General features: G+C 39.8%; 1 protein-coding gene across 1 annotated transcript; it reads left to right on the top strand.

Moving 5' to 3' along the window:
• Positions 1-1,066: 1,066 nt before the first annotated feature.
• NDNF (neuron derived neurotrophic factor) lies at positions 1,067-10,321 on the top strand. Its single transcript, XM_029235901.1, has 3 exons — positions 1,067-1,254; positions 6,851-6,975; positions 8,662-10,321. Exons 1-3 carry the CDS (start codon positions 1,067-1,069, stop codon positions 10,053-10,055), a joined length of 1,707 nt encoding a protein of 568 aa, XP_029091734.1. The 3' UTR covers positions 10,056-10,321.
• Positions 10,322-22,702: the final 12,381 nt, after the last annotated feature.

The raw sequence follows: 22,702 nt of genomic DNA, 5'->3' as shown, positions 1-22,702 counted from the left end.
GCGCAGGATCAGCGGCCATGGCTCACGGGCCCAGCCGCTTCGCGGCATGTGGGATCCTCCCGGACCGGGGTACGAACCCGTGTCCCCTGCATCGGCAGGCGGACTCTCAACCACTGCGCCACCAGGGAAGCCCTGCTTATAGAATTTTTTATGAAAGTCAGTGATAAATGTCAAAGTGTAACTCAATGAAAACTGGAGTGGTAAATATATAACTCTGCTGGAGGTTAAGACAAATGACCTAAATATAGAACTTTCCAATGGTCTTTTTTTTTTTTTTTTTGGCTGTGCCACAGGGCATGTGGGATTTTAGCTCCCCAACCAGGGATGGAACCCTCTCCCCCTGCATTGGAAGCGTGGAGTCTTAACCACTGGACCACCAGGGAAGTCCCCAGTGGTCTTTCTTGATTTGAAGTGGGAATCCAAGCCCAGTTTTTAATATGGTAAAAGTTTATATATAAGTGTTGTGTTGAAGAGTCTGGTAAATCTGTAATATTAGACACTGGCAAATAACTCACCTTGGGATTTTAGACAAATTGCTTATCCTATAAGAAAGTTAAACTTTATAATCTCTTAAAATCTCTGATTTATGAAAATCTGATTTGCAGAATAATTCTATATATGATCCTTAATCAAATTTTAAGGAAGAAGAAAAGTAACTGTGTAGTGGTAATTTTCAGGCTCTCAGTGGGTCTCTGTGACTTATGTTATGGTTTAAGCTTTGAGACATTTGTATGGAGATGTCTACAATGACCATATTGGCTTCTGCCATAATGAAGGGGGAACTTTTCTCTCTGAATACCCAAGGAAGTTAATGCACCAAGAGTCCTTTTGTTTCAAAATCTTTTTAATATCTGAAATTCTGGTGAATTCATTATCAACTTGTTGAAATACTTTGAAAAAAAAAGAACTGGAAAGTCGCCTTAAAGCTCATGTGCATGTATCCAAAATACATAATACAGCTCTTTCTGTCAAAACCAAATAGTGTGAACCCTTCAGAAAGTTCGCAACTTGCCCAAGTGTTTTGCCTGTAAAATTAATGTAAGCAATTCTTTTTTGTTGTCCCAGGATGGTGCCTCTCCACTGGTATATGCTGTGGCTGCTGTTACCACTCAGCTCCAGGACCCAGAAGTTACCCACTCGAGATGAGGAACTCTTTCAGATGCAAATTCGGGACAAGGCATTTTTTCATGATTCGTCAGTAATTCCAGATGGAGCTGAAATTAGCAGTTATCTCTTTAGAGACACACCTAAAAGGTATTCTCCCTGCAGGACTTCCTTTATCAATAAGCTCAGAACGGGTGTCTCTGAAAAAGAAAGTGACCTTTTAGACTTAGTTTAGGTAATTTGCAATCAACCTCTGGATAGCATTGCCTATTTTTCTCTAAGTAAGAAAATAAAACGGCAGTGCAACGTCTAGCCATTAGACATCTCTTTGATTCTCGCTGATTGTGATCTTTTGGGTGGAGAGAGAAGTCCTTGCATGTCTAACGTTTTGGAATGGTCATTTTCTTTTCTTCAGGATGGTAGGAAATTTCTAAGAATGACTCTACAGGATTAATGCAATTAATTGAACACATATGATTCTTCAAGGGTTTGCGTTGGCTTGTAAGGATAGTATTTCTTTGATCAATGATTGGTTCTGAAAGCATCAAACCAAACAGAGATAAAAACTGGCCCCTCACTTATCTTCACTCTAACATCAACATATTGAACTCACATAATGCTTCTAAATATTTTGACCTTTAAAACTTACATATATCAACGTATATAAATCAATCAATCAATCATAGAAATGAATTATATTTAAAGTTACTTACTTTGCAGTACCCAAACTCCTCTTTATCATATTTCAAAAGCAGTTTCTCCTTTTAACCTAGGGCACCTTGGCATTCCAAAGGATAGAACTATGTCATGTCATCAATAATCCATTTTCCAAAGATTGAGGTGTATCAAATTATTGTCGTCTTTCTCTTGTCACTTCAGATTTTGTTTTTTTTTTTATTTCTTGGTACGCGGGCCTCTCACTGCTGTGGCCTCTCCCGTTGCGGAGCACAGGCTCCGGACGCGCAGGCTCAGCGGCCATGGCTCACGGGCCCAGCCGCTTCGCGGCATGTGGGATCTTCCCAGACCGGGGCACGAACCTGCGTCCCCTGCATCGGCAGGCAGACTCTCAACCGCTGCGCCACCAGGGAAGCCCCGTCACTCCAGTTTTAATTGACAATAAGAATGGAACGTGGTGCTCCTCTTCCACTGAATGGCCCAGACACGTTACCATCCGGTGTGAGAGTAGATAATCAGTTTTCATATTTTGACTGGTGTGACCTATTGTTTGGGTATCATTTCAACACCATCTGAATGAAATTATTTGTTTGAATGGATGTAATAGATTAGGAACTGATTTGTCAGTAATATATAAAAGAATTATGACTCTTTCGATGACATTCCCAAGAGTGAAGGCACAGAATGCAAGGGTGATTACACTAAAGGAACTTGATGTCTTAGTATTTACAGAGACTTTGTCTGTGAAAACAAGGAAGGGTAGAGGAGGCAGTTTTAATGATTCAAATTAGTCTTAAATATCAGCTGAATTCATGCCGAACCATTTTGCTTGTCATATTCTTTTGTCTCTTGAAACTTTTGAGTGAATCCAAATTTTTCTTTAAAAAATTACTTTGATTTCCCAAAGGTACTTGTGCACTGCTTTGCAGTGTTCTTTAAAATACAGCATTCCTCAGTATGTAATCATTTCACTTAATCAAATAAATGGTTTATCTTTGATCTTCCAGTCTCTTAAAAATTAAATAAGTTTTGGTTCTAAGCGCTGTCTTAAAATTACATTTTTTTTTCTTTGAAGCAACATGTTTTTATTATAAGACATTTCAAAACAACACATGCTCCTTTCCTCCTTCTGTTTTTATTTCTTTCGTTTGTTCATTCTTTTGGGTTCCCCCCCCCCCCACAAATCATGATTGGAGACTTTGATATCTACATTTGGATGCAATGTTAACAATAGTTAAAGAGTTGTGGCCACAGTCATTTCTAGGGGTAAAATATGTGATGGGAGAACCCACATAGACATTGTTGATGTTACGACTAAAGATGAAATTCCAGATAAAGTTTGGAAGCAGAGAATAGCAAAAGAAAACAAATTCATTAATTTTTCTTATGTTTATACATAAATTCCAAAGTCTAAATGGTTCGCCGAGTGTTTATGCCTCAACTCTGGCCTTATAATTTGGAGCATATTTATCACATTTCTGTCTCCCTCACTAGCCAGTAAATACCTGGTGCTCATAGATCGTGCCCTATCATCTCTGATTGCAGCTGCCTTCCACGAGTGCACTGTGCATGGTAGACAATAAATGTTTGTCAAATTGTTAAAGTTTATTCAGATTGTCTTTTATCCCTAATCATAAGAGCTTCCATATGAAAATGTTGACTTAGAGGGACTCTCTGATGTTTTATATGTATAATGATTACCCTGTGGAATGCAAGCATTGTTTTCTCTGTTATTGGTTGCTTATGGCCTGTATTAAAGTTACTAAGACACAGTTGCATACTTTTGGAAATAAACTACTTTCTTGATTGAAATGAGAACAGAAGATAATAGGTGAACGTGCACATTGATTTCAGCACTGGTTAGCTCTGCTACCCACAGAAAAACCAACAAAACTAAAAAGTTTTGAATACTTTTAAAATTACACGATGCTAAATAAATTATTTTGTCTTACCTCATTCTTTATAATGTTCATAGGTTCAGTCATGTTTATGTGGTTAATATCACCTATGCAACCTGGCCAAAGGAACAAAATTCTACTCTCCAAAAGTTGACTGAATTTGAAAACTAAACCATCTGACACCTGTCTTTAGGGATGCTTAAGTCCATAAAATTTCCATACAGTAAAGAGTGCAACCATCTAGTTATTTTGTTTGGATGATTGCCTAAGTTTACGATATTCCGAACAAGCTTTTTTTGCTTTTATAGGGTCTTCACTTTCTTTGTCCTTCCACAGCCCTATTTCCACCCTCCAGCTCCTAATTCATCTTGGAATAATGAAGGGGGGAAAGCACATATATTTCCATTCAGATTCCGTATCTTCAGGTAGAAACAGACTAAGTGTAGTTATCCTAAGGCTAGAATAAGGTAGGTGTTATGATTCTTGGGTTCTGTTTATTCATTTAGTAATGCGTTCATTAAGAAGAGTTTATCAAGTACCTTCTACCCGCAGAAATCTGTGCTAAATGCTGAGAATAAAATGACATGGAAAATGAACCCTAAGTGGGCCTTTGTTGGGAAAATGACATTAATCGAATAATAATACAAATATATAGTAAGAAATTGCAGCAGGTTCCCAAAGTGAAAAGTATAGGACACTCGGAGTATGTGAGAGAACCTGAGCCAGAACAGTTAGAGAAGGCATCCCTGAAGAAGTGACATTTAAATATTAGTAAGGGCATACACATCAACTATATGTCAATTAAAAAATTATTTATTTACAAATATTAATAAGGACTAAGGGGTGTATTTCAGGCAGAGCAAACAACATCCCAATGGCTCAAAGAAGCCCTACGTGGTTCGAGCACGGAAAGCAAAAGGGATGATGATATGACAGTGAGGTAGGCGGAGGCCCCACTGCTGGGGAAGTTGTAGACTCTCTGAACAATTAAGGACTTTTTTCCCCAAAAGTGAAATGCTAAACTTATTCATTAATCCAACAAATATTTATTAATAATTATTTTAGTCTCTAAGTCTTCATCAATGAACTAAATGCCCTGCCCTCTTGTAGCTTTCATTCTAGTTGGGGGAGGTGGAAAAATAAAAAGACAAACAAAGGTATATATAATACATCAGGTAGTGATAAGTGCTTTGAAGAAAAATGAAGAGTAGAAAAGCTTCACGGGTAGGAAGGTGATGTCTTACATAAGGGGTCAGAGCCGGTCTATGGCGAGATGGTGACCGACTCTAGAGAAGAGAGTTGATGCAGTGACTGAGCACGTAAGGTCAACAGCTGGAGGATGAGCATCTCAGATGGAGAAACAGCAAGTTCAGAGGCCCTGAGGCAAGAGTGTGCCATAATCATTCCACAGAGAGCAAGGAGCTGAGTAAAGAAGGGAGAGAATAGAGGAGACGAGTTTAGAGATTTGGTTGGGGACGCAAATCATTGCAAGTTCTGAATGAGACAAGAAGCTCCTGGAGGGTTTGCAGCGAGTGTGTTCAGACTTAGGTGTACATGGATATCTCCTCCTGGAAGGAGGTAAATAAACTAAGGGGGTCAAAGTGGAAACAAGGCCAGTCAGAAGGCTATTGCAATGCTCAGACAAGAAAAAATGGTGGCTTGATCTGGTGGTAACAGGGAAAGTGGAACAAAGGGATGGACTCTGGGTATATTTTAAAGATGAAGCCAAAAAAAAAAAATGACTGCTGATTCAGTGTATGTGGAGTGGAAGAGTAAGAAAAAGTCAAGAATGCCTCTAAAACGTTTGTCCTGAGCAACTGGAAGGTTAGGGCTGTCATTTACTGAGTAGAGACAGACTGCAGGAGAAGTTGGTTTGGCGAGAGAATGAGAAGTTTGGATTAGACATCTTAAGTTTGAAACTTTCAGTAATCTCTAAAGGAAGATGGTGAGAAGATAGTTGTCTCTAAAATTTAGCTAAGAGTTCAGGCTGACAATTTACATTTGAGAATCATTAAAGTAGAAGAGCTTAAAGCTGTGAGCCTGGGTGAGATCACACAGGGAATGAGCACGGGTAGAAAAGAGTGTCCTAGCACAGGCCCTTGGTTCACCCCATGGGTTAGAGGTCTGGGAGGTGAGAAGAACTGCAGAGGAGACAGATGGAGCAGCTGGCCACGGTGGTCAGTTTGGAGAGGGTGTTGGGGTAGATATAGAGAGAATCGAGAGGCAAAGAGGTACCCAGGAGGTGCAATCTCTAGGAGGTGAAACTTGCTTATTTTTTGCCGTGAAACCAGTGAGGAAACCACTGTTTCCTCCCTTGCAAGATTATGGGCTTTGAAAGATAAATGGAATCATCTAAATTATTCAGAGTAAGAATATATAGCATTGTTATACATAGGCAATATTTTTATTCTACTTAAAAGTTCTTTTGAGACATCATTTAAAAAATCTAAAGGGAAAGCATAGAGGAGAATGTTTTGTTCTTTTAAAATGTTTTCAAATCACTAGGTTATTAATTCAACAGAAAATCTTAGTGACAGAGAAATGTGTCTTTCCACTGACTGACACAGTTATCTTTACCTTTTAAAAATATTTCTCAAATGGTCATTAGATACCTCTCTCCAAAAGGATATGGAATAGTAAAACTGTGAACAAAAAAGTCAAGATTGTAAAAGCCTGAATACAGTGTTATTTTGCCAGAGACCAACATGCATTTTAGAAGGACATTGCTGTGAAAATGATCTCTTGGAATGGTTGGTGCTTTAGAGTGCCCTTGGGGTAACTTATAAATTTATCGCCAAATTTATGGAAAATGCAGTTACCTGTAGGGCAACATGCCTGGAAATTCCTCTTGGTTGTGACTTACTTTGCACTGGTGTTAAATAACACCCCCAAACTGGTAAGTTTTGATTCTTAACTCGAGTAACACCCAAACTCCACATTTTGGTTCAATGTCTTTCAATTATTTCAGACTGTGTCGATGGTAAATCTGGTCGCAGAACCTTGGGCTGTTGGACTTCCACGGTTACAGCTGAAAATATCATGATTTATGTCAGATAGCCAGTTTGATTTTCTGTTAAGTGAATACAAATTAAACCAAGCGATTTTTCCCACTAATCTTGGTTGTAAGTGTTAGGATGAATTACCTCGGTCTGAAGTGGTCCACTTTCACCCAGGTATTTCTTTGTGGTTGAAGAAGACAACACGCCATTGTCAGTCACAGTGACTCCCTGCGATGCGCCCTTAGCATGGACGCTGAGCCTCCAGGAGCTGCCAGAGGAGGTGAGCGGGGAAGGCTCAGGTAAGCGGCGCGGCAGACCTGGCCCCAGACCTCTGGATGGATAGCTGAAAGGCTTGTGATACAGACAGCCTTCTCTTAGTAAGAAAAACCAGCATGGACGCATGGGGGAAGCTGGAGATTTGGGGTTGGAGATGAGGGAAACGGAGGATGACATCAGATGGCGGTGATTTGGTGAAATAAGAGGTTGAGAGAGATAGGTGTGTGGGCTGAAGGAGTGAGGAAAGGCAAGAGGTGAGCATCAGCTTCCCTGGCTGTGGTTTGCAGTCTTGCCTAACCACTGGACTCACCACTGGGGGCCGTATATGCTACTGACGCCTGCATCCTACCTCCGAGGTTGTGATTTAATTGCCCTGGGGTGGGGTCTGGACATTGGGATGGTAAAAGTTCCCCTCCATGTGAATCTAATATGCACCCAAGGATAAGAGCCTCTGATCTCTGGGGAGTAAAGGGTAGCCACAAAGAGAGAACAAAAGAGCATTGAGCACCACGGAAAGTCCAGGATGAGAAGAAAGTCAGGAGGAATAGGTCAGGCATTTGAAGAAGATGCAGATGGTGGAAGGCAAATGACAGATACAAAGAAATGAGTAGAGTCTGTATGAGGCGCTGGGTTGACGCTGCCTCCCTTTAAGGGGCAAAGGCATCCTAGCTTGAAGTGAAGGCTTGAGATTGGTGCCATGACAGGATGTTAGCAAGCTAGATACTTACAGTGGTGTGGGAACACTGTAATTAGGAAAATATTGAAAGGGCATATGGGGAGTGAGGAGATTGAGACAGAATGAGTAGCCACGTGATGACTGTGTTAATTGCGTGGTTTAGGAATATGAAGTTCTACGTACCTCACTCTCAACCTGCAGTGATCAGCTGGAAAAGATCCATTCCCACTCTGGCTACACAGTCCTTCTCTGGGTCTTCTAACACCGATATCTGTGTGACATCTGATATTAATAGTAACAAAAAATAGTTACTATTAATTGGAAAACATTATTTTAGTTTCAGTACTTCCCCTATATTCCTCCTGAGCACGTGTTCTACACATTGAAAATTAGGTCCTCTTACTGGTGCTTTATATTCTATATTTTAATGAGATTGTCCAGTCCTACTAACAAAAGTGAAATTAGTGAAATGGCTAGCCATCCAAGTGCAAACTGACAGAACCCTTCTGGTAAAAGCAGATTGACAGTAGGGATTAGTCTCTAAGAGGCTTGCAGTCTTTGACCTAAAAATTCTACCAGCTGGAATCTATCCTGAAGAAATAATGTAAAATCAGAAAAGCCTTACATATATAACAGCATTATTATAATGGTCAAAAATTAACCAACAGTTTCATTTTTATGATATAATATTAAGTGAGAAAAATGAAGGTTTCTCTAGGTACATATATGCATGATAATAAATGTTATAAAGCTGCAGAGAAAAATAAGAGAAAATAATAACAACTGCATAAACATGTGTAGAAGGAAGACTGATAGAAATACCACCAAACTGTTAATAAAGGACTATATGGATTTGTATTAATGGATGATTTTTTTTTATCTTGTTCTCTATCTCCCAGTTTTCTACTGGGAACATGTATTCTTTTTATAATGGAGAAAAACTAAATTAAATTGTCTTAAGAACACAATTTAAGGTTGGCAAGCCACAGCACATGCCCTGACGTGTAGGCTGTGCTTCTCTTGTGTCTTTTAGGTGATCCAGAGCCTCTGGCTCAGCAGAAGCAGCAGATCATTAATGAGGAAGGCACAGAGTTATTCTCCTACAAAGGCAACGACGTGGAATATTTCATATCTTCTAGTTCTCCATCTGGTTTATATCAGTTGGAGCTTCTTTCAACAGAGAAAGACACACATTTCAAAGTATATGCCACCACAACTCCAGAGTCTGACCAGCCCTACCCTGAATTACCTTATGACCCAAGAGTCGACGTTACCTCCCTGGGATGCACCACAGTCACTTTGGCTTGGAAACCGAGCCCCACGGCCTCTTTGCTGAAACAACCCATTCAGTACTGTGTGGTCATCAACAAAGAGCACAATTTCAAAAGTCTCTGTGCAGTGGAAGCGAAGTTGAGTGCAGACGACGCTTTCATGATGGCAGCAAAGCCCGGTCTGGACTTCAGCCCTTTTGACTTTGCCCACTTCGGATTTGCTTCGGATAATTCAGGTAAAGAGCACAGCTTCCTGACAAAGCCGTCTCCAAAACTGGGGAGGCATGCCTACTCGAGGCCCAAGGTTGACATTCAGAAAATCTGCATAGGAAACAAGAACATCTTCACCGTCTCGGATCTGAAACCCGATACGCAGTACTACTTTGACGTGTTCGTGGCCAACAGCAACAGCAATATGAGCACTGCTTACGTGGGCACCTTTGCCAGGACCAAGGAAGAAGCGAAACAGAAGACAGTTGAGCTGAAAGATGGGAAAGTTACGGATGTGTTCGTTAAAAGGAAGGGGGCAAAGTTTCTACGGTTTGCTCCAGTCTCGTCTCACCAAAAAGTCACCTTATTTATTCACTCTTGTCTGGACGCTGTCCAAATCCAAGTGAGAAGAGATGGGAAGCTTCTTCTGTCTCAGAACGTGGAAGGCATTCGACAGTTTCAGCTGAGAGGAAAACCTAAAGCCAAATATCTCATTCGACTGAAAGGAAACAAGAAGGGAGCATCTATGTTGAAAATACTAGCTACCACCAGGCCCAGTAAGCAGTCATTTCCCTCTCTTCCTGAAGACACGCGCATCAAAGCCTTCGACAAGCTGCGTACCTGTTCTTCAGCCACCGTGGCTTGGCTAGGCACCCAGGAAAGGAACAAGTTTTGCATCTACAAAAAGGAAGTGGATGATAATTACAGTGAAGACCAGAAGAAAAGAGAGCAAAACCAATGCCTTGGACCAGATACAAGGAAGAAATCAGAGAAGGTCCTCTGTAAATATTTCCACAGTCAAAACCTGCACAAAGCAGTGACCACAGAAACAATCAAAGGTCTTCAGCCTGGAAAATCTTACCTGCTGGATGTTTATGTCACAGGACACGGGGGGCACTCTGTGAAGTATCAGAGTAAAGTTGTAAAAACCAGGAAGTTCTGTTAGTTACCTTGTATAGAGATATATCACTTAGAACTCCAGGAGAGACATTAAATCACTTTAAGTATAAACTGACTACTCCCACAGCTGAGAGAAGTTGTGACCTGTACTTGTACTATGGAAGAAGGGATATCAACTGGTGTATATTGATGTTTATATAAGTAATTGTTGGAGGAGACTTGGTCTAGTGTGCCCCAATGGTACCTAGTGTGTATCTGATATCCACTGATGTCAAAGAGAAAGGACATCTTGAAGGAACTGCCATCCCTTGCTTTGACCACTGCATGAACTGCTTCTAAATTATTTTATCACCTAAAAATTTTGAATATGCCATTCATTGCACACATCCACAAATGCAAATTATTCCTCTCAATAGATGCTAGAATATATATAAATTATTTTATAAAGTCTTGTTTTAAATGTCAGTGTTTCTATGATTGTAAACTATTAAATTCTTTTCCTGTTAAAGTATGGATCTAATCTAAGTATATTAAGTGGACAGCCCTTTAGTCAGTTCTATTGCTATTGTAAATTCTTTTTTTTTTTTTTTTTCCCGGTATGCGGGCCTCTCACTGTTGTGGCCTCTCCCGTTGCGGAGCACAGGCTCCGGACGCGCAGGCTCAACGACCATGGCTCACGGGCCTAGCCGCTCCGCGGCATGTGGGATCTTCCCGGACCGGGGCACGAACCCATGTCCCCTGCATTGTCAGGCGGACTCTCAACCACTGCGCCACTAGGGAAGCCCTATTGTAAATTCTTATCTGTTGAGTAAAATGTTTAAATACTGTATGTATCTCATGTACAAAGTTGACATACATTATATTCATGTATATAAAATTAAAGATATTAGATTATATACTGTTCATTTTCCCAAGCAGCTACCTTGGTGTATTCAATTTCTATTCTGTCCCCCAAACTGCGCCTTTATGTAATTTTGCACCAGGTTTGACCCTTTTTTAATAGTTAAAAGGCATGCTGCATCTCTCTAAAGTTACTGTGGCATTAGGGACAGTTATTGAAATTTGTATTTTGACATTGAATAGGAGCTAGCTGTTGTGAGAATTGAGAGCACACCAATGGACTTGGAATAAGACAAGCCTCAAAATACTGTAGCTTGATAAGTATTCAACAAATCGTCCTTAACAACCTAAAATATATTACCTCTATTTTAAAAATAACCATCTATTTTAAGTACAAAATTGGGATATGCCAAATATTTTCCAGCTGCTTGAATATTAGCAAAATAATTGTTTTGATTTCTAGTGGGAACAACTAAGCAACCACCAATTAGGACTTTAATTAGTAATGAGAAAAATATGGAAGCTGCTGTTTTGTAACATTAACAGTCTGTTACTTTTAGCTTTGATTTTTCATGAATCTTCAAAAAGTAATTTAGGTGTAAGATAAAATTTAGGCAAATAATAATAGGAACCTTCATTTATCAAAAACTCTTTACAGAGGGCAGTTTTAGATAGTTTCATTCTCCACAGGTTCTATACATGATGTGTCACGAAAACACTGGAGGATTTAGAAGAGTCTGGGATTTACAGTCAACTAGGCTATGTGGCTTTAGGAAAATCCGCTACCTCCCCTTGTTCCTCTTTCCCAGTTATAAAATTAAGTGGTGATAGATTTGGATAAGATGATATTATAGGATACCTTCTATCATTACACATTGTCTTTTGTAGAATTCTATGATTCTAAATTAGAAAGTGTTTCTGTAACTACAAGTGGGGCAGGTGTAATTCCTTAACCACTACATTTCCCCTATGTGCTGGCACCACCTTTCATATGGTGGGCGTATATGAGTAGCATTCTTTTTTTTTTTTTTGCGGTATGTGGGCCTCTCACTGTTGTGGCCTCTCCCATTGCAGAGCACAGGCTCCGGACGCGCAGGCTCAGCGGCCATGGCTCACAGGCCCAGCCGCTCCACAGCATGTGGGATCTTCCCGGACCGGGGCACGAACCCGTGTCCCCTGCATCGGCAGGAGGACTCTCAACCACTGCGCCACCAGGGAAGCCCGAGTAGCATTCTTATGGAGTATAAAGTCACTATGGCTTGGGGAGTATAAGTGGTGGTCCTTATGAAAGGACCACCATAGGAGAAAATATCCCCTCTAAAAATGTGTCATCCAATTCATCAGTGTTAAGATATCAAAACAAAATTTATCATATCTGTATGAAGCATTGTGACACCTGAAACAATTTTTTAAAAGGAAGAAAGAGCATGTCCCCAGTGGCCACATAACCAACCAACTTGGAAGGAGAACTTTAAAACTGACAATATCCCAGAGACCTTCTTATCCTAAGTTATAAATATGGTGCCTTTGGAAGGAGAATCAACTTTCTCATATTATTCACAAATATATTATTACAGAGCAATATGCTAGATGGGACTACAGTGAATCAAAGAGTTATTGCAGCTTCTGAAGGTGACGGACTTAACTCTCAGATATTGCTAAATGCCTGGGAAACGCTGGGAGCCAGGCCAAATCAATTTAACCAAGCTTTTATTTTTTAGCCAACTGGGATGGTGGTTTCTATGTAGTCTGGATATACCAGAGAATTCTTTCATGGCCCCAGTGAAATTTGCCTTTTAAAAATTATGGGAAAATTAAACACACATTGTAAAACTTCTATCACTCATAAAGGAAGAGAGAAACCTATTAAAAACAAAGCTCTCTTATTTACTAATGTGTTTAGATTTTAGGAGCATTCAGGTGAACTGAGGACAAGAAAAAAAAATTTGTTCTTAATTAACAAAAGAACTAGAAAGCTAATATGAAAGCACCACATTTTCTCCATTAAGCTCCGGGATAGCTGTATTGAGAACAGGGCATTTAGAATACCAAGTATAGACATAGTATCATTGAGGAGGGAGGAATCTCTGAGGACATTTTATTTGAGTTCACTATCTTTATTTTTCAGGTGCAAAAGGAAATTGAATACCAGAGAAATAAAAAGAAAGTTCTCATAGTCGAAACAAATAAGTAATAGAATTGCTTGGACTCCAAAATCCTTACTAGAATATAAATCACCAATTCTTAGGGAAAAGAAGTCACTTACGGATTATTTTCCAAAAGGAAATAAAATTTTTGTCTTATTTATGACTTCAAAGCAACTCATTCTTAAAGACCATTTCAAATTTCGTTAAGACTGTGTGTGTAACCCATAACTGACAACTTCAAACTTGTAAGAAAAAAAGAGTTATGATTATTTTTAGAGACAGAAGGTATTCTAATCTAGGTTTGCATGTACACACAAACTGAGGCTGTTAAGTTCATTAGTCAGTTATTTTAATCTAAAACTATTCAGAATCTATACAAGTTTATAGCCGATGATTTTCCTGGTTAAGTTATAATCAAAGTCTAGATTAATGTTTTAAACATGCATCAGAGGATTAGTGCTGGAAAGGATATACGCATTGATTATTTTAGTTACTCCAAATACACTTGGAAAAGTTGTGATCTTTGTATCCTGAAAAGCCAAATGAAGCAACTTCAAATAAAAAATCACTCAGATGAACTTTAGAGTTTGAAATCAGTTTTAATGGTCTTTAATAGTTTGGGAGATCCAGACACCATTGAAAACACACACACACACTCACACACACACTCACACACTCACACACACACACACACACGTTTTGAATACAATTCAAGGAATTTGTTGGACCTGAAACCAACAGGAATCTCTTCCAACACATTACTAATGCCTCTTAGAGATCATCTAGTTCAACTATCTCAATTTATAGGTGAGGAAATTGAGGCTCAGCTAAGACTAGAACCCAGATTCCTGTACTCCCAGTTTAATGTTCACTCCAGGAGTTCATTTTAAACACTTCTTCACTCCAGAAGACATGCAGCCGCTCACCCAGACTGTGCACCTTTGTCTCTCTTCAGTGGCTGGCTTCAACACAAAAACCAGCATCTAACTTGAAGAACAAGGTCATTTGGAGCATCTCCAGCCACTTCCTTCCCCACTTAGATATGGTGCAAGAGAGATAAAGTCAGCTGGGAACTTGCCTTTGGGTCCTTCCCCCAGGACCAAGCAAAGTGACTGCAGCCCGATTTCAGCTGTACTCTGTTTGAAGTTGTCCGCGGGACCTGGGAGACATCAGGGCACACTCATCATTGTGTTTTTCCCAGAGAGTTTTGGTCAGAAAAATATGCAGTAGCTTGGGATTTGGGTCTTTGTTGTTGTTGTGAAGGTGGGAAATGGGAGAGAGGAGAACAGAGAGAGGAAAAGGAGCATGGAGCAAAGTATAGTTTTATCTAATTTCTTTCTCAAAGTGGTCTGAGAGATCAAGGGAAGTGAGAGATCTAATACAGCTTAATTTTATTAAGGTTTTGGATTCTCTTCTACACACAACCTGACACCGGAAAATTTAATAGATCACCATCCACTCTATTAAAATTGCATCCTGCTATTTGCTAGGAATGGTTGATCATGTATCTGGGTAAGATTTCCTTCATTTCTGTTTCTTTGCATTCCCCTCCCTCAACCTTTGAGAAATAAACTTAGTAATCAAAGTTTAGAGATGAAATTACTTAGAATGGCTTTTCATATCCACCCTTATACCTCTTTCAAAGATATTTTACAATATTCTTTCAAAGTATAAAATATATAGAAGGCTACTGATCGCCATCACAGAAAAATAATTGGTTCCAAGATGGAAGAGTGCAAGGCCTTAGGGGTGGTTATGTTGCTATATTGTCATTATTCAGATTCTAATGAAGATATTGTGGCATCAAGTGTTAGAGGGGGAAGAGAGTAGTGCCGGGAGGGACACTGTATCCTAGCAAAGGACCGCTTAGAAAACAGAGAGAAGAATGAATGTAACTTGTCATCCCATTGCCCTACAGGGGAGAATTTTCAGAAAAGTGTAAGGTTTTCTGGAAACTTGTTAGAAACTTAGAGTCTAGAAACTTTGAAGCAGGGACACATCAAGCAGGCTCCCAGGATGTGGACATGTCCCAAGACTCCAGAATTTGAAATAATTTTATGAATTGAGACTAAGGTGTAAAACAAAGAAGTTACAGCAGATGGGTTCTTGTTATGGGTGATGAGATCCAGACAGAACAGTTAAAAAAATAATAATAATAACCATCTTACAACTAAGAGAAGCGGTGAATGCGTTGCTTTGTTTTTGAGTCCAGTGCTATTGTCAGAAAGTGAGCTTTAAGAAGCAATTTCAAAATGTTTCAAGTCTCTCTCTGCTTGTGTAAATACTTGCCAATATTAATATCCAATCAAATTGTCATAATTTGGAAAGGAGCAAATATCCATTTCTTGTCTATAGTTAGGCCTTGGCATAATCTTTCTACATTGTGTAAATAAGCCAGCACAGAATCATATAAACAGTTGTTTTAAGACACACTTGACAAGACTCCCAAATGTCCATATTTAATTATAATTCTGACAGGATTTTGCTTCTGAAAAAAATTATTTGTAATAAACAGAACCAAGTACATTAATACATAGCAGGGTTAGAGGTTTGACTGTTCAGTCTCATCCCTTCCTATAAAATGAACTCTGACCTATTAAATAAAATTAACATATTGCTACTTTTACCATGCAAGTTGGAAAATTTCCCCAGTGCCAAATCAACAAGCAGTTTTTAGAAGCAGTTTGTTACCCTCAAAAGCCACAGAGATGTCACACAGGCGTCTGCATTTGACTGACCAATTTTGTGCCCTTCTGTGGATCCATATGGTTAAAATGCCTGGATTGTGGCCGAACCATTTAAGAGTTATAACCACAGATATAGTTTGCTGTGTGAGCAATTTGCTAAGAGCAACTGGTGTAGTCACAAATATGGCCCATTTCCAATGGTTGTGTTTCCAAATATCAGAGCAGCCACAAGTAGCCTTAGTGACGTTTAAAGTTTCCTGGTGCTTCTGGATGTAGTAAGAACTTTACTTGAGACCAGCAAAGAGGCAAGTGAAACAACTGAAAGAGACAAATAAAGGTACATATATTTTTAAAATAACCAAATAAAATTCAACCAATTTTACTATGGTAAAATGTCATTTTCAAAACATGTTTTTAAGGAAATAACAGACTCTTTTAGCTTGCGGGCCTCTCACTGTTGTGGCCTCTCCCGTTGCGGAGCACAGGTTCCGGATGCGCAGGCTCAGCGGCCATGGCTCACAGGCCCAGCCGCTCCGCGGCATGTGGGATGTCCCCGGACCGGGGCACGAGCCCATGCCCTCTGCATCGGCAGGCGGACTCTCAACCACTGCGCCACCAGGGAAGCCCTCTTTTAGCTATTTTTAATGGTAGTATTGAATATCTCCTTCCTGCCAGATAAAGCTTGCCATGCTTCCTCAAATAAAGAGGCCAAGGTCTAAATTACAGGTTGCCCGATTTTGACTTTTTCCATCATGCACATGATCATGGGTTCTCTTGGCTTATCCACAGGTGATCTTCAGGTATGGAAAAAGATGACAAAGATATGAAAGCAGGGTAAGATTCCAGCACTTACATTTAAATTACTTGCATTTTGTGCAAGTTCCGTTGACTAATGTAAGAGAGCTGGGCTTCAAATACAGCTGTGTGCTGAGCAAACTTCACTGCTCTGAATACTGAACTCCAATTCCTTTGCCGATTCGATCGGCAAGCATTCCTAAGGCCTGAGTTCAAATGTGCAGATAAATACTCAGTGCTGGAGTTTTTGGTGCCAAAGCATACAGAATACTTACGTTCTGCTATGGAAAGCTTGGAAAAACAGAACTTCTGTTTTTAATATCTCTAAGGATTTTAAACGGTTCTTAGACTACTTATTACCTTTCATAAAACTTACTCCTTTAAAAGTCTCTTGGTGGCTTACCTATATTAAAAAAAGGAAAACAATACTTTTTGATTCCACTGAGTTTTCTCTTCTCTATTGAAGATAAACAAGCTAATAAGAGAAAGGACAGCAGTGGAAAGAGTGTAGAAATGGGACTCAGGATGTGTGGTTCTTTTAACTTCTGTGGTCTTGAGCTTTTCTCATTTGTAAAACGAGAGGGGTGATGATCTCTTAAGATTCCTTTTGGTAAAGCAGGGAAACTAACAACTGAGTGCCAGCATGTGAGATACAATTATTTAATCCCCATAACAACTCTGAGATGAAGACATTGCAGTCTCATTGAACAGACAAGGATCCCAAAGAACAAAGAAATTACATAATGTGCTCAGGGTCACCAATTGAATAAAAAATGGATACATCTGGCTCCAAAGGTATGCATCTTTCTATTTCCATTTGTGTGGTGTGAGCTCTAGTGCTTATTAGTGAACTTACAGAATAGAATACATGAGGAGACAATTGATAAAAATGTGGAAAATTTAAAACATATTCAAAGGTTGGCCTGGACATTTATCAACAAATTATCTTTGACATGGATAAATATGAAGAGCTAGAGATAAAAGAGAAATAATTCACAAAGGATCACTAAGTTCCTTTTACTGTGTAGGATTTCTCCATTTAATGATGTCTTATACTATATCACAACAACCTTTCTTTCTATTTGTTTATATATCTCATTATACAGAATTTGCTGTAATGCTTGCATAAGATAAAATGTGTCTGTAATATGATGCCAATAAACCTTTATTTAATGCTTTTGTGTTTTAGCATATAGAGTTATCTGTGGTTGTTTGGGATTTTGTTTTGTACATATTTACTTTCTTTTGTTATAGGTTTTTTAACTGCAGATACTTACTGGGCCTTCACTTATATGCCAGCCCCCAAGCTGAGGTATATTGTGATAATCCACACGACAGTCTTATGAGGTAGATACTATTATTCCACATTTTACTGATGAAGAAGCCAAGGGTCAGAGAGGTTGAGTAACTTCCCCGATATCACACAGCTAATAAGGGGTACAACTCAGTGTCAAATCCAGGGTTATAGATAAAGCCAGTGATGGAAAGGGTGATTCTCATTTCCTGCCTTTGGGAAAGATCCTCTGGCTTCCCATAGAACCCACTGGCACAGATTTACTTTTAAAGTTTGCTGGACCTGTGCTCATTCTACTAAGGACTTACTTTGTGGGCACATTATTTGATACTGACATTCTCCTGATTCCCTCTCTTACACCTTTGTTCCCATATAAATTTTTCCTATATACCTGGCATTTAAGAAGCTCACACAGCCACTGCCTGAGTCGCAGGCTGAAAGCTGGTGAACTCTGTGTCCTGCCTGGGGAAAGAGCAGCTGACGACAGGATTGAGTATCGCCTTTGGGGCCAGTGAGTTAGTTGATATGACTTCTTTTGTTGAACTCTTTCCTAGGCAGTGCTAAGGAGAGATGAGGGCTCTGTTGCCCCCTTAGCCCCTCCCCCATTTAAAAAATATTTTTTTCCTAACTGCTAAGGTAGTGTTTGTTATAAAAAGAAAACTACAACAACTAAAAAATTACTCAAACCTATACCATGAAACTTGAACCTTCACTCTAATTCTATTCCCCAATGAAAACTATTTTTAACAATTCTGTTTACATTCCAATACTTTTTCCTTCCCTGTGTATAAACTATTATTACCATTCAGTTTTACAAAATATGGGATTATACTAAACACACAGTTTTGCAACTGGCTTTTTTCATTGAATTTGATATTTGGGCCCACATTCCATGTCAGCTTGATCCCATTTAAACATCCTTTCTTCCCATTCTCCTCAGATATGTAAAATGTGTATCAATATGAACACACAGTGATGGTCTCTATCAGTTACATGTTAAACCATCCTCAAATTCAGGACTGAACCATCGCTGACCTCTCCTGTGTTCATTGTTGCATACGGGCGTCCTCTCCCAGCAAGTGACAGACTCTCTCCTTGACCTGTAGTCAGGCTGGTCTGAGCTGCCTAGGCTTGGATCTCAGTGTACATCCTGGGAGGGCCTGCATAGCCCAGTTTTAGCAAGAATCCTGCTAAGTCAGTTTAACCTAAATCCCCCACCCTGGAATCTGATGACTCTGGACATCTGGCCAAATCTCTCATCCCCTACCACCCGCCTCAGATAATATTGTATCACCCCAGCCTGCCTTCAGCAAGAACCCCATTAGGTCAGTTTAGCAAGAATCACCATACTCTCATCATAATTTTTCATCCACTGACTCCCTCCTCCCACCCTGTTCTTTGGCTGTAAATCCCTACTTTTCTTTGTTGTATCCTGAGTTAAGCCCAATCTCTCCTTGCTGCAAAACCCCATTGCAGTAGTCCCTACACCTATTGCAACAGTCCTGAATACAGTCCACCTTACTATCTGAACAAGTATCAGAATACATTTTTTTAGCACAAGCAAACTACTTCCAGACCTTGTCTTCATCTTCAGCCTTGTCAGTATCTCTGTGGGAGTGCTCACCCACCATGTGGAATACTGCTTAGGGGTTCATGCACACATGATACCCACAATCAGGCAAATATATTCAAATATAAGTTCAAAGCAAATGTTTCTAAAGCCCAGTTGACATGATTGTTATATTCACATTTATATTTAACACTCTTGGGAGGATCTGTGTTTCTGATCCACACTATTCAAGTTGACATTGGCAAGGAAAGCTGAGATTCTACGTAGAAATTGTCCCTGAGTCCACGTGACACAGAAGTTGGGTTAAAAGCAGGTCATTCCCTGGCTTCTCTTTTATGATCACCCTCATAAACCTCTACCCCACCCCAGCCACTTAATACCATGAGAGCAAGGAACCAAGTCCTTTCAATCAAAGCTTCAGTCTACATGTGTCTTGGATCGTAATCAGTTTCCCGGGAGGGGTGAGAATAGTGAGGCAGGAAAGTCTCTTATCTATTCACCCAGCGCTCCCAAACAATTCTGTCAGAGATGGAAACGACACACATCTTCAAGCCACCCTGAGGCTTTCTCCTTTGCAGGCAGCTCTTTGGAGCGTTCAGGTAGGGGGCTGAATGGCAGGCACCAACGGGGGCAGAGACTGGTTCAGTATCTGGATCCTCTCGGGGTTAAATGTCATGACACTCTTCTCTGACAAGAGCTTGAGCAAATACCTTTAAAATTCCCATTTCATGCTCATTACAAATTCAGGTTAAATGAAGTAACCATAAAAAAGTAAAATGAAACTACTCTCAAGGGATCTATAGGGGACTGAACTAAGAATTGGAAAGTACTTTTAAAGACTATATAATAAAAATGATTATTGCATTTTGGGTAAGATAAAATACAGATAAAATACAAAGTTAATGCCAACATCTGGTTTGTAGTACAAGTCCTGATTTTACATGTATTTACTAAAATTATGTATATTTTATATAAATACACAGAGAATATAAAGTTATTTACAAAACGATATATAGACTATAACCATAAAATATAAAATACGCTTTCATGTCCCAGAATGAGAATGTCTTCTAATTTTTCTTTCTCAGACTGCCTTTGTCTGGTTTTCTTATAAAGGTTTTCTTTGCTTCACAAAATTGATTGGAAAGCTTTCCTTCTCTCTCTACCCTCAGGAACAATTTGTATACTATTAGGAGTTATTGGTTTCTTGAATACTTGATAAAACACACCTGTGAACCATCTGGTTCTATTATCCTTTGGAGCGTTGTGACTATTCTATTTATTTACTGATAGTATTCTCTCAAGTTTTCTATTTTATCTTAAATCAAAAATTTATATTTTCTTTAAAATTTGTCATTTTACTTAAATTTTCAAATGCACTGCTCCAAATTTATTCATAGTATTATGTTCTTTAAATATTTTACATACTTTTAATTTTATTTCCTTTATTATTTTTAAATTATTTGTCTTATTTTCTTAAATCTTCCCAAGAGCTTGTCAATTGTTTTCTTTTTCTCAAAAAAAGCAGCTTTTGGTTTTATTACTCTTTTAAATTGTTTCTTTGTTTTATGTTTTGTTAATTTCTAACGTTATCTCTATTGCTTTCCTCCTTCTGCTTTCTTTGCATTTAATTGCATGAGTTGATCACTTAGCTTAAATATTTTCACTTTTTTATTTTCTAACTGTACAGTTTAATGTATGCAAATTTTAAGAAATCATCTAGGAGGCCAGGGGATCCCAAAAGGGAATACAGATTTTGGCCAGAGGATCTAATTGTATTACAAATGCATGTGAAACCACACCACTGAAGGGGATGGTTTTGCTGAGGGCGGGCGGGAGGGGAGGGAATTGCTGACCTAAGTAACTTTGGAAATGAAATGGAATTTGTAAAACTAAGAGCAAAAGAAACTTACATGAGCACTATAGTCCAGTTGACAAAGTTGTTTCCCATGGGGGTAAGTATTAACAATTCTGGTACTGCTATAAGTATATACTGGAATTGTACAATTGGGTAAATGTATGGCAGATGGGGGAAGCCGGTTTTTCACCATTGGATTGGGAGATTACTGATAAACAAGGAGAGGAGACTACAGTGATCCATGTGATGGTGATGAAATAGAGTTGGAGATGCCAGTATAAACTCATATTTAGAATAATATAAATACAGATGGTTATGTATAGAAAAGTTTATCAATACGTGTATATACACGGATTAGTATACACACATGTATTTCTATGCTCTGTCAATGAGAGAGTGTAGAAGCAGTGACACCCCAGTAGCAATAAACACAGCTCTCACCCAGATCTTGGTTTCTGTCTTTGTGAAACAGAACAGAACCCTATGGTCCCTGCCCCTCATGTCCTCAGCCTGCCTTTTGTCTGTGGAAAAACTTTAGCTAAAGAAGAAGTTTAATCAGAGAAGTGAGAAAATGCAGAAACAAAGGAAAACAGTCCAACAAGACTAAATAATAATACTTTAGTCATGAAGCAAAGTCAAGGACCTTTAGTTCCTCTTCAAGGGCTATAGATAATATTCCGAGCCACATCCTGTGAGCAGTCGCATAGATACTGAAACCCCTCACCAGGTGGAAGCAGTTAACTACATGATGACCAGACTGCAGCCATGACATAAGCTGCCACGATTCTGATGACTGTGAGAGCTGACTGTGCTGTTTCTGTATGTAGCCCCCTCCCTCCATCGATAAAACTCTTGCCGACATCTGAACTACAGCATTTTCCTTTCCACCAACTTTGCCTCTTTATTGGCTTTTGAGCAGCGAGCAGCCGGACCCCACTTTCAGGAACAGCTTTTGAGTCCAACATGGGGCTGTAGCGCTCTCGTGACATCTGGCTCCCTGGGGGTTTCCCGAGCCGCAGCCGTGATGAGACGCCTGGGCTGGATGGCCGCGAGGAGTCTGCTCCTCGTGGCTAGCTGGCCCCGAGAGGGAGATTTTGGGGGACATTCGTAGGAGCCGCTGAAGCCATTTGTTTCCGGGATTCTCCCTGTTTCTCCCTTGCTCGGCACTGGTTGCCAGCTTACACTTTTCCTTGGTGGAACGGAAACGTGCATCTGGACCAGCTGATGAGCTCCAAGACCCAGTAAGTCCACCGGTGTGCATCCGGGCAAACTTCACTTTTGAGCCCTGAGTGTCATTTGGGCATTTTGCCAATTGGTTCTGACTGTGTCTGACGTTGAGGGCCATTTGTGAGCACTGAACTGCTATTTGGGCGTTTTGCCAATTGGTTCTGACGTGTGTCTGACCTTGAAGGCCATTTGTCTTGGGGAGGTGTTTGTTTGGGACTCCTCTTAGAGCAGGGGTCCCCAAGCCCCGGGCCACAGACCAGTACCAGGCCGCAACC

Source organism: Monodon monoceros, unplaced genomic scaffold (assembly GCF_005190385.1).
Source record: "Monodon monoceros isolate NGI ecotype Baffin Bay Population unplaced genomic scaffold, NGI_Narwhal_1 Super_Scaffold_20, whole genome shotgun sequence".
NCBI lineage: Eukaryota > Metazoa > Chordata > Mammalia > Artiodactyla > Monodontidae > Monodon > Monodon monoceros.
Note: the sequence above shows the minus strand (reverse complement) of the source record. Positions and strands in the feature narration are given on the sequence as shown.

Coding starts and splice junctions, on each gene's coding strand:
- NDNF (XM_029235901.1), top strand. CDS start 1,067: ATGGTGCCTCTCCACTGGTATATGCTGTGGCTGCTGTTACCACTCAGC. Junction 1,255..6,850: donor TTTAGAGACACACCTAAAAG/GTATTCTCCCTG, acceptor ACTTTCACCCAG/GTATTTCTTTGTGGTTGAAG. Junction 6,976..8,661: donor GGTGAGCGGGGAAGGCTCAG/GTAAGCGGCGCG, acceptor TGTGTCTTTTAG/GTGATCCAGAGCCTCTGGCT.